The sequence below is a fragment of the Podarcis gaigeae genome (assembly GCF_964106915.1).
Source record: "Podarcis gaigeae genome assembly, chromosome: 12".
NCBI lineage: Eukaryota > Metazoa > Chordata > Lepidosauria > Squamata > Lacertidae > Podarcis > Podarcis gaigeae.
The window spans coordinates 29,071,833-29,083,764 of record NC_139688.1 but is presented as its reverse complement, the minus strand read 5'-3'; the positions used below and the strand labels follow the sequence as shown (position 1 = coordinate 29,083,764).

The 11,932-nt window shown below is 44.5% G+C and overlaps 1 protein-coding gene across 2 annotated transcripts in view; it reads left to right on the top strand.

The window, feature by feature from the left end:
• Window positions 1-546: 546 nt before the first annotated feature.
• Window positions 547-11,932, top strand: part of SLC25A13 (solute carrier family 25 member 13) — a 110,205-nt gene continuing 98,819 nt past the window's right edge. The window contains exons 1-2 of one of the 2 annotated variants that reach the window (XM_083705279.1): window positions 554-653; window positions 4,377-4,391. In XM_083705279.1, the coding sequence (XP_083561405.1) occupies window positions 642-653; window positions 4,377-4,391 (27 nt within the window). In that variant the 5' untranslated portion in view covers window positions 554-641. Of the gene's footprint in view, window positions 654-4,376; window positions 4,392-11,932 lie in introns of both variants that reach the window. The other variant, XM_083705280.1, reaches the window with a different exon arrangement.

The window sequence follows — 11,932 nt, the reverse complement described above, 5'->3', positions numbered from 1 at the left end:
CCATTCCAAAATGTAGAGATCCAGAGATTCACGATCTCACGGCTCTTGAGGATTCCTCAACCTCACCTAGCGCCAGCAGACATGCAGAACAGCTTCCGGGGCTTAACCCATGGCAACCACTAGAATTTCAGCCTGCTTTGAGGCTGAAATCCTATATACCACCCCCTTACCCGGGCACACATCCCATTTAAAGTTGATGGGCGCATCAGGCGCAGGCAGGAATACGCCACCCCCACCCGTATACATATGCAGCAGGCAGCATTTCCTCTCCACGGGATGCAGCTGCAGGAGGTTAAAGTAGGAATTACCAAAAAATAAAAAAAAAAAATCCTAAAGCCTCTCCACGCCGCGACCTCCGGGATGGCTTTGCCCGCCGGAGCTGCTACATTTCACCTTATTGGCCGGATAAGGGACCACGGGGAGCCGGAGAGTCAACACGCGCCGCCCGGGCAGCCAGGCCGGAGGACACAGGCGGATCACGCGCGCCGCAGCGGGTTCCCGGGGGCCGCCGGCAGCCAATGGGCGGGCGGCGGCGGCGCTTCCTCCCTCCTGGTTGGCGCGTCTGCGAGGACGCCGCTCGCCGCTGCCGCCGCCTCCGCTCGCCTCGCCAGGGGGAAAGGGCCGGCTGCGCAAGGTAAAGCATGGCTGCCAAGGTAAGTCACGGAGCTCCGGCGGCGCGCGCAGAAGAGCGCGGGCTGCGGCTGCTGCTGCTTCTGCCCCGGTAGCAGCCGCGCCACTTGCTCCCCGGTCCTCCAGGCGGCTGCCGCTGGGAGGGGAGAAGCGGGAAGGCTGCCAGAGTTGACCTAGGGCCTGTCCTTGGCGCAGCTTGGCCCGCTTTCGGGGGTGAGGGGACATCCCTCCCCCTTCGGGGGAAGGGCCAAGCCGAGGCCAGCAGGTCGTGCTGCTTCCGGTAACCCCAAAGAGGAGGCGAGGCCTCAGAGTCTTTTGGCTAGCATGCAGATGCACCAGCAAGCGCCTCCCCCCCCAACGGAGAGGTTCCGGGGCTGAGGGCTGCTTCCTAAAAGCATAGTCCCCAGGCCCATTTTACTCGCCCGGCGTCCTGTTTACCAACAGGGGCCGGGCTGAGGCTTCTAGGAACTCCAGCAGCAGGTTCCCTGCCGGCAGCTGCCTCTCCTCTCTTGCTGCCTTCCCCGACATGCGTAGGTACACTGCCCTTGTGCATGGAGGTTCTCTTTCGTTGTCAAGCTCCAGAGTCATGGATGGAAGCTGGTCCTGTAGGAGCTGGAAGCTTGCTTCCCTCTGGCAGCGCTCATGGAGGTGTTGAAACTTCCTGTGCTGAAAGGAGAATGCTTTGGGTGTGTTCAAAGACAGCTTTGTATGGTTGGTTCATTGGCACTTAACACTAGAAAGTGGGTCCTGGGGCTAAGGCCTAGCACAGTAAGTCTTGACTGGCAGCACTAGTTAGATAAACACTTGGTACCTGCCTTCTGTGTGGTGTTTGCTCCATAATTAGGATAAGCCTTGAGATTTCTGTAAAATGCCTCTGTGTTACAATGAAGTGACTTTGAAGGCCCATTTCCACCTGCAGTCCTTTTCAGTTTGCAAATCACACTTACCTCAGAAACAGGACTTATTATTTACCAATATATAAATCCATTATGCACATTTATGGGAGCTATGCAATATAGCTTCGCAGTTTTCTTTTTTTTTTAAAAAAAAATACTGTCCTAGCTATAGTGCCTGTACAGTTTGGAGCATTGAGACCAACACAAAGGTCACATTTATGTAAGGACTTTGGTTTGAACAGAGATAGTCACCTGACTTTCATTGACAATTTTCCAAGTTCAGATAGTTAAGAGGCTGAAGGCTGCCTGTCAGCCAGAAGGAGAAATGTCTTAAAGTTACCTTGAAAAACCAAACACAAACGTTCTGGCAAGATGGTGGCAGTTTGTGCAAAGCTACAATAGAATGCTAGGAAAATCCTATGCTTAAAGACGCCTTATATCTTCTGCAGCCGTACAAACCCTACAAACAGAATGGTGTTTGACTACGCTGAACATGCTGTGCATTGTAGACAGCCAAACAAGCAGAATGAATGAGTGAATTAAATCAAAGGCCTTGCATCACTTCGTAGCCCATTCACACATATAAACTATACATGCAAATCGTCATTCACACAATATACCATAGACAGAAGTTCTCTACAGTTCAGGACATGTTCAGCTGCTGTCCATCAAGCATATTCTAAGCAAAAATAGAGAAATCTTAAGTTCATACTTGAACCACACCTTGTTCTCATGTAAATGTAGTTAGAACCCTAGTTAACAAACAATTTTAAGTTTTCCAGAAGCAGTTATGTGAGTGCTTAAAAAGAATATTTAAATATTTTTTTAAAAAAGTAAAAGGTTGCTAGCACTGTTTTTGGCAATTGCTGACAAACATCTGCCTATTAAACCACATTAAAGCCATCCCTGTTCAGAACCCTGATCCTTAATGTTGTCATAGCTGCCTGCGGTGCTATGATAAAGTGATCACACCCTAAGAGAAGCCACTGTGTTGTATTGGTTATAGCCTGCTTATGGGTGTAGAGCAGCCTTCTCCACTGTTATTCTCCAGACATTTTGGACTTCAACTCCCATCAGCCCCAGCCATCTCCCAGGTTGGAGAAGACTGGTGAACAGGTTTCAAAGCCAAAACCCTAATCATGGCTATGTGGAGGTAGGTCCTGTTGAATGCAGTAGACTTGCTTCAAGTTTAGCAAGTTTAAGGGTGTGGATCTGCTTGCAGAGCAAAAGTTTGGAGTAAGACTTGAAACAGAAGTATTTAGTTTGAGAGATGGGCAATTTGTTCAGTACGGAGGAGCTTCCTTCAGTCTTGTCATGGAAAACCACACAGTCTAAAGGCTGAAAGGAATATTGAGGATCAGTCCTGTACAACCATGTACTCTGACACATTTGCTCTAGAGTTGACCATCTCGTATTTATCCATTAAAAAAAAAAAGCTAGTAAAAATCCATAGTTGCCTTTGGTAGATTGACAAAACAGGTTATCCTTCACAGGAATGCTTCATGTTACAACATGCCTGGAGGAATATGTGGTAGAAACGCTCTCAGTAGATGTTTATATCAAAGCGTGTTTATTTTGCATTGCATATCGTGATTTGATTGCAGGAAAACAGTATACAAATGCGCGAGGAAGCCTTGGTTGACTGTAGCTCCTCACCATATTTGTACACAGTGAACTGTACATATGCGGTGGGACTATCGAAATTATGTGGACTTAAAATCGTGAACATTATCAGCTTTGAATGCTTTCCTTTCCTTAAGATGGTATCTAAACCGTATGCACTTCTGGCATTAAGTCAAACAGAGTTGCCATTCCGAGTTCCAGTGCTAGGCTTGTAGCTTTGTGCTGTAGAGATGTAGGGTAGAGTGAAGTCCCTCTTTGAATCTGTAGAGCTTCCTGGACACTTGCAGTTTTCAATTCAGTACTGCAAGTTCAGGCTGCGTATCATCCCAGTCTTTTCTTAGCTCCATGTTTTCCCCTTCCATCACAAATTCTAGAAACTTTGGAATGAAAGCTAAGCTTTTCTATGTTCTTGGAAGAGCGTTCTGACTTCTCTCTTAAATGCAAAGCATGTGTGTTTTTAAATGGGCCCTGGACAATCGACATGCTTACAGGTGACATGGTATATAGTGTTTTCTAAACATAGCATTCTATAGAGATCTGAATTATTTCTTAGTATATATAGGCGCTGGGGGGGGGGGGGAAGGAAAGGAAGGCAGTGTTTTCCTTGCAAAAGGGTCAGAGGTTTAATGAACTGAGGTGTTAAATTATGGTGGAAGATGCTGAAATAAGTAGAGTCAGATTGTAGTACAGCATAGCAGGAGTTTGATCCTGCATGCAAACTGCTAGAGGGGCTGCCTAATTTATTACATTTATTTAATATGTGGTCCCAGGATGGATTACGTGGACAATACGTACTGTACAATAAAATATGCAGTACATAAGCATTACTAGAGTATAAATTAAACTGTAGCAACAGCAGTCAGAAATGGCAAAAACACTACAATGAAAGGCATATTCTGATCTCATCTTCCACCACCAGAAGTCTGTGCAAAAAGGGTGCATCTTGACCACACATCATGGGCCAGGATTTTTGTTGGGGGGAGCAGAACCTCAATTAGTTATGTATTTTTATTGATGGGGGGGCAGCTGCCCCTCCCTGCCCGACCCCCGGCTACATCCATGCCAGACATCAAAATTTGTACAGTGTTGTATCTTGGAGGGGAGAGCATTCCCTAACCTGGGGGCCACCACACCAAAGCTCAAATGTGTGCCTAAGGTTCAGGCTGAGTTGTGTGAAAATACTCTTCTGATCTAGCCAATAATGTTCCGTTTGATTTTTCTCTTCAGCCAAACAATGGATTGGTGAGTCGTGGGTATTTTTCTGAGTCGTTGATATATTTTTTTTCTGTATTTGCCTGATACCTGTCCTGTGCCAGCATCCTGCATGACAGCTTGTTAAAATTAATTTTATTCATTTTTGTATACCCTCAAACTCATGCACCCTTTTGTATCCTGTTGCATTGTTCTTTAAATGATGTGTTTAAGGTTTTCAGGTTGTTTTCTCCCCCCTCCCTTGCAAAAGAACACAACCCACTTTGATGCATAGGGTATTTGAGAGTGAATAGGACTTAAAAAAATAATAATTGCAGTATACTAATATAAGTATTCTTTTTTATGGCCTAGTACAGAAAGATTGGATCAGGCTGCAGGTCCTAACCCACCAGTTGAAAACCACTGCACAGACTTGTAAAGTTAACTAGCCTGCCAAAAAACAAAGTACTTGCCTGTTAAGGGGCAACTAGCCTGTGTTTCAGGCAGTTTGCAGAGGATGGACTCCTCTTTCTCCAACCTGCACGGAAGAATGTGCATGGTATCCCAGTAATACCAAAAAAGCCTGGCTAGGGCCAAGATTGGCTACATTTTAGTCCTGTGTTAAAACCTGGCTTCTTACTCAAGCGTTTGGACCATGTTGAGTGTTTGGCATGCTTGTGCTGTTGGTTGGTATTGCATATTTTAAGATTCCATGCCAAATATTATTAATTGATTGTTATGTTTTATGGTTTTAGGTGTTCCCAAGAATGTTTTTATTGTTGTTTTCTGCCCCCCGATCAACTGATAAATATATATAGTGGATTAGAAGTGTTTTAATTAAATACTAGCTTCTTAGGTAAAGGTAAAGGGACCCCTGACCATTAGGTCCAGTCGTGACCGACTCTAGGTTTGCGGCACCCATCTCGCTTTATTGGCCGAGGGAGCCGGCATACAGCTTCCGGGTCATGAGGCCAGCATGACTAAGCCGCTTCTGGCAAACCAGAGCAGTGCACAGAAACACCGTTTACCTTCCTGCCGGAGCGGTACCTATTTATCTACTTGCACTTTGCTGTGCTTTCGAACTGCTAGGTTGGCAGGAGCAGGCACCGAGCCACGGGAGCTCACCCCGTCGCGGGGATTCGAACCGCGACCTTCTGATAGGCAAGTCCTAGGCTCTGTGGTTTAACCCACAGCGCCACCTGCATCCCTCCTAGCCTCTTAGCTTTCCAGTAAAATAATAACGCCAAATGCACTGATGGTAGAGACTTGTGTCTCCCCTTTCCACCAGTGTTTCTGTCCTTGTTTAAGAAGCAGAGACTTTATCAGTTCATCTGTAGCTAGCATGGAAACTAAATGAGTTGGCAGCCTCCTCCATCAGCTCTCACTTGCATAGAATTCCTGGTCACCTGTGGCAATCAGGCAAGTTTTTGAATGCAAGGATGGTTTTGCACAAAGTCCAGCGAAACGAATAGGAGTTACATTCTGCTCTGACCAGCTTCCTCGGAGGAAAGGAGAGAGTAAAAGCCGGGTGCAGCTGTGGTGTGTCATTTATAGCACAGGAATTGTGCAGGAGAATTTCCTTGTTAATTGCGTCCTTAATCCTCCAGATTAAGCGAGACATTCCAAAACTGTGCTGTATTTATGCTGGATACCAAAAACATATATCCCTCTTTTATCCAAATACAAACTCAAGGCAACTTGACAACAATTTAAGAACAAAACAAATACAGGAAAAAAGTAGCAGATAACAAAAAACACAAACTGTATTTTGGAAATGCCTCCTGAAACAAAGGCTGCATATACACCATAGATCTAAGGCGCATTTAAACCTCAGTCCCGGAGAATCCTCGTAACTGTAGCTTGTTATGGGTGCTGGGAATTGTAGCTCTGCGATGGGTAAACTACAGTTTCCAGGATCCTTTATGGGGGGGGGGGAGGGAATGTGCTTTAAATGTGTACACAACCAAACCCATCTTAAGAGAGCAGTTTTAAAAAGTGAGCTGTGAAAAGGCCAGGCACATTTCTAGGAAGATTCCACCACCATATATACCTTTTCAGTTGTTCCCAGCAGTTGAACGCTTATGAGAAGGAGGCAAGGGAAGCAAAAAGAGCAGAGTTCTCAAGCAGAGATCTTAAACTAGTTCATATGGTAGAGTCATGGAATTTTTAAGAGTTGGAAGGGACTTTTGAGGTTATCCAAGGGGTTACCCTTGCTCAGTGCAGGAGGCAACTGCAGCATCTCTGGCTGATGACCATCCAGCCTCTGCCTGAATACCTCCTTGTGAAGGTATAATCACTTCCTGATTATAAGTTTGTGAAACCTGTCCCATTAAGTACTCAGAATGCTTTGTGCGGAAGGTACACCAAAGGCATATACATCACAGTGAACCTTTGTTTTTATACCACTGACCTGCACAGATTATGATGGTACATTTCAAAAATTTACAACTTGCTGGGCAATAGAGGCTGTTAAGGGGTAGAGAAGGAGGAGGAGGAGAAGGAGGAGGAGGAGGAGGAAGAAGAAGAAGAAGAAGAAGAAGAAGAAGAAGAAGAAGAAGAAGAAGAAGAGAGGGAACTTGCCAGCCCTTTTTGCACATTGAGCTGGCTCTAAAACAGAGATCTGAGAGCACAGCTGCATGTTCTCCACTGTGCTTGTGGAACGTTCTCAGACTAAAAACGTGAACTTTCTGCTAACACCCAAGTTTTTGTCCTCCGGGTAATAGTCTTGTTTTGTGAGTTAATGCTACTGTTCATATAACGATCCTGATTTGGGCCACGGTACAAAATTCACAATAACAGATCCAGCGATGTGGTGACTAAGAATAGATTTATGCACCTGACTTTTTCCTATCACACTGTGATTCCAAGAACACATTGTGAAAAGAATGACACGCCAAAATGCTTGTTTTTATAGCTGATAAGACCTGCTGTGCTACCTCTGAAAAGCCTTGACTTGTGTGTGAATATATAGCATTGGCTATTAAGTAAGTAATTCTTTTTCTTCCAGCTTCGGGTAGGAATTCTTAGTACTTTTTATTAATTTGTTTATCATGCACAGAACAGGAAAATGATGGGGCTGCTTCACAGATTATGTGACAGAGAGCTATGGCCCATGTCATTTCCAAGCAGTGTTAACACTGTAGCTTGAACACTTGACTCATGCATTTATATATTGTTCTTCTGTGTATATATCAAATATGATACACAAGTCATAATCACACTTACCAGTTAAGGAAAATGTGTGATGCATGATTGTGTGAAGATTTCAGCCCTGAGTCCTGTGAGGGGGGGGGGGGAAGGCAGGATATAAATTAATAATAATGTCAAAGAAAAGATGCTCTGTAACACAGATAAATGTATTTCAATAGGTGTTCAACAACCAGCCATTTGCACGGAACTGACGCTTCTCATTGATAGCATCCACCCTCTGGAATGCCATCCCTTAGTTAATTTTTGAGATGGCAATATTAGCAACCTTTGAACATGTCTTCACTTCCTGTGACCCAAACTTTCCTGGACACTGAGGAAATTTTATTTCTGTGTTTGTTACACTTCCCAGTTTCATTTGTGAGATACAGCCGTATTTGGTTTGTACCTAGTTTTTAAAATATTTTATCAGAGGTTGTTTTAATTTATATGTAAACAGAGAGTTTTTTTATTGTATTAAACCATATATAACTTTTAAAAAATAAGTAGATAAAAGCTGATGCAGTCTGGCTTTGGTGTAAGCCACTCTTCTGTTCCAACTGGATTAATTCTCAGTCTTGGAGGTTGGCTGGCGCAAGAGCACACATAAAGGTCCACTGCAACCTCAGGTCTAAAGCAAAATAGCACCAAGCAGTAATAAAGAGAGCCCCCAAACAAGTTCCAGGTGAAGCTCCTATGTTCAGCATAGGAGAGTAGCTCTGTATCAGACATAATCCAAAGGCAGAATCCTAAGGCTGAGGTGTAGAGGTCAACAGCTAGGAAGATCATGATAAATGCAAATCAGGTTGCCAGAGTAAGAAGCATAAACGTATATTAGTTCTAGTAACTATCATACCTCAGTGTAACAACAACAACAACTGATTTATATGCTGCCCATCTGAATGGGTTGCCCTTGCCACTCTAGGCGGCTTCCAACATCAAACACAGTACAACAGGGGTCAGCAAACTTTTTTAGCAGGGGGCCGGTCCACTGTCCCTCAGACCTTGTGGGGGTCCGGACTATATTTTGAAGAAAAAAAGTGAACAAATTCCTATGCCCCACAAATAACCCAGAGATGCATTTTAAATAAAAGGACACATTCTACTCATGTAAAAACACGCTGATTCCCTGACTGACTGTGGGCCAGATTTAGAAGGCGATTGGGCCGGATCTGGTCCCTGGGCCTTAGTTTGCCTACCCATGCAGTACAACATCAAACATTAAAAACTTCCCTATACAGTGGTGCCTCGCAAGACGAAATTAATCCGTTCCGTGAGGCTCTTCGTATAGCGGTTTTTTCGTCTTGCGAAGCAAGCCCATTGACAGCTTAGCGGATTAGCGCTACAGCTGTCAAGCGGCTTCCAGCGATCAGCTGTTAAGCGGCTTATCAGTGGAACAGCTGATAAGCGGCTTAGCGGCTTAAGAAAAGGGCGAAAAAAGCGTAAAAAACCCGCGGAGGGATGCAAGATTTTTTTCGTCTTGCGAAGCAACCCCATAGGGGAATTCGTTTTGCGAAGCGCCTTCAAAACGGAAAACCCTTTCGTCTAGCGGGTTTTTCGTCTTGCGAGGCGTTCGTCTTGCGGGGCACCACTGTACATGTGGTTTATAAGACTGGCTTCCCACACTCGGCCCCAAATCATCTGCTTCACGAGCTACCTCTCCAGGAACCCCTTACTGTTGAGTTATTTCCAAGGAGCACTTTACTCTTGAGTAGCACGGTGACTTTGGGCTTTCAGGTGTATTCCCCTTTGTTGACCTGCTGCTGCTGCTGCTGCTTTCAAGGTCTGAGGATGACTTAACCTCCTCCTCTGCTTCAGACAGAGAGACCTCTCCAAGAGTTCTTGAGCATCACCCCATGGAGGCCAGTCTGGCAAGGTCTCTCTCCAGCTCCCTGCATATCATGGGCTTCAGGATCAGTGCTGTAGATCTTTGACCTGCAGATTCCAATGCGTTTTCTGAATGCATCCTCCCAGGCAAGCACTGTTGTCTTATGCTGCTAATATCACATCTGGAATAGTCTAGAACAGGGATGGGGAACCTTTGGACCTCCAGATGTTTTTTTACTCAGGCCTGGTCAGGGATGATGGGCCATGTAGTCCAGCAACATCTGAGGGCTCCCTGTCCCTGTTCAGAGCACATGATAAGCCTTTGTGCTCCTTGCTGGGAACATTGGGAACATTGTTCTCTTGTACTGCTGCAAGGGAATGCTTACTATGTCCTGAGCATTGGGGCATCGAAGAGCGCTAGGCCTGCCCCTGCCTCACAATAGAATTTCACTTGGATAATTACATTATCTTGCATTACAGCAAGAGACCTAATTGGCTTGGGCCATGATCTGCAGGTCTCTGAGTAGCATAATGCCTAATCCTGTCCAGGTGCTGGAGTTCGTTGCAGATTAAGCGTCAGAGATTAATCACTTAACATTGCAGGCCTCAAGAGACACTGATTTTCTTTTTAAAAAGGGACACTATAATAACCTTTTATTTTGGCAGAAGTAATTCAGTATAAATAGTGTTGGGGGGGATTCTTGCCAAAAAGCAATTGAACGGGGTGTGTGGATTTTGTGACAAATTTTAGGGCGTTTAAAAAAGTTTGGTGTGGTAAAATGAGTATATTATGTGACTCTAAAAAAATACCAAAACCCTGTTATCCTGTGGAGGTTGGTTGATTTGGAAGAATGAGGCCTTGACCCACAAGCCTCACTCTGCCCTCAGCCACCTGTCTATTTTGTTATTTATAACTTATAACCCACTTGGGGCTTGTCCACACTTCCTCTTGTGCCTAGAGAGCAGTTTTCGATTTCCCCGCTTCTCTTCAGTGCTAAATCACAGCAAACGTCAATCCGTGCTGTGGTTCAGCATTAAAGATCGGATATTCCCAGGGGAAAGCGGTGGGATAAGTGGAAGTCTGGATGAGCCCTTAATCTCAGTGTTGTTGCCCCTTGTAGAACTCGGCAGGGAGTAAGATGGCGACAAAATCGTCTGCCGTTGACTCTGGCTTCACTTACCAATCCCAACGCAAAAAGCGTGATCGGAGAACAAGGATGCAAGCCAGAAACATTCAAGGAGGATGCAAAGCTGGGTTTTTGAGAAGGGTGGCTCAGGCGGGTGTGTGGCCTGGGGGTGGGGAGAGTCCTGAGGACCACCTAGAGAGGCCCGAAGGGGTCTGAGGCTCCCCATTTCTGAAGTAGCTGGTGATGTGGAGACCCTGGAGAGCTGCCTCCTGTCAGATTAGTCCGTATTGGGCTAAACAAATAGTCAGGGCCAACTGGTGTAAGGCATCTTATTGTATTCCTGTATTCCATTAGAAACACCGCAACGACTTCAAGATAATGTGTTTAGTAATGTAGTGTTGGGACGGTGTTTTCAAGGCAAAGAAATGCAATTTAAATTTCTTCTGTATACTTTGCAAAGTATCCAATCCATCTCAGCCATTTCCTTCAATATCAAGCTGCCCTGGTAGAAGCAGTTTATTTTGGAATAAAAGAAATTGAAACTGTAGCTTTGTTAAGACACTAAGAAGAATGCTGCCGGTACAATTTTCATAACATTTTAAAATAATCCCATGCTTTTTACATGCTTTTAGAAGCACGCAGCTGAGTCATATACTTTACCAAAAATGTTACTCTGGCCTGCATAAATGGTGGTGAAGTAGGATAATATTGCTCATAAGAAGTAGGCAGCTGGCATTTTCTTTTTTAAAAAAGAAAACAAGAAAATAACACTTGGAAGTGGAGGTGGACATGTAAAAAGGATGAATTTTTGAGAAGATATACAAAGGAGAAAAATGGATTATTTCGACTGCCTGAGTAGTGTCCGTTTAAGTTACGACTGACAAGTAGATTATAAATCTTGGAAGAGGTTTAGCTGTTGCACTTGCTCACAGGGATGAGAAACATTTGTCCAGATTTGATAACCAGGTTCATTTATACTGGAACTTTAAACGTGCTTTATTTGGAAAGGAGAAGTAGAACACTTTTTGCCCATGACTGAGTCCGACCTGAAAGGTTTTCACATCACAAGACAGGAAGCTCAGATCACAACTCCCATTTCCATTTAAATCTGTTTTTGCTGTTATTTTTGGTGGTGTGTCCTTAACATGTCATTGGTTGGCTTATTTACATGCTAAAGTGTGGACTGGTTTTGGTAACAGAGTTTAGCCAACTTTTATAAACAAATTTTACAGTTTGATTTACCTTTGTTAGTTTCCCAGTTGGCTACATACTCCTATAACATCTAAGCAGCTCAGAGTCCATTTTTCCTCCACCACCAAACTGAGAGGAGGAGGAAGATTTGATTAACTTCCATTGTGAATATCACTTAGTGTTTCCTTAATCCTTTCGTAATTTTATTTGCATGCCACCTTTCCACACACAAAGTGACACAAACATTCTCAAAGTGGTTTT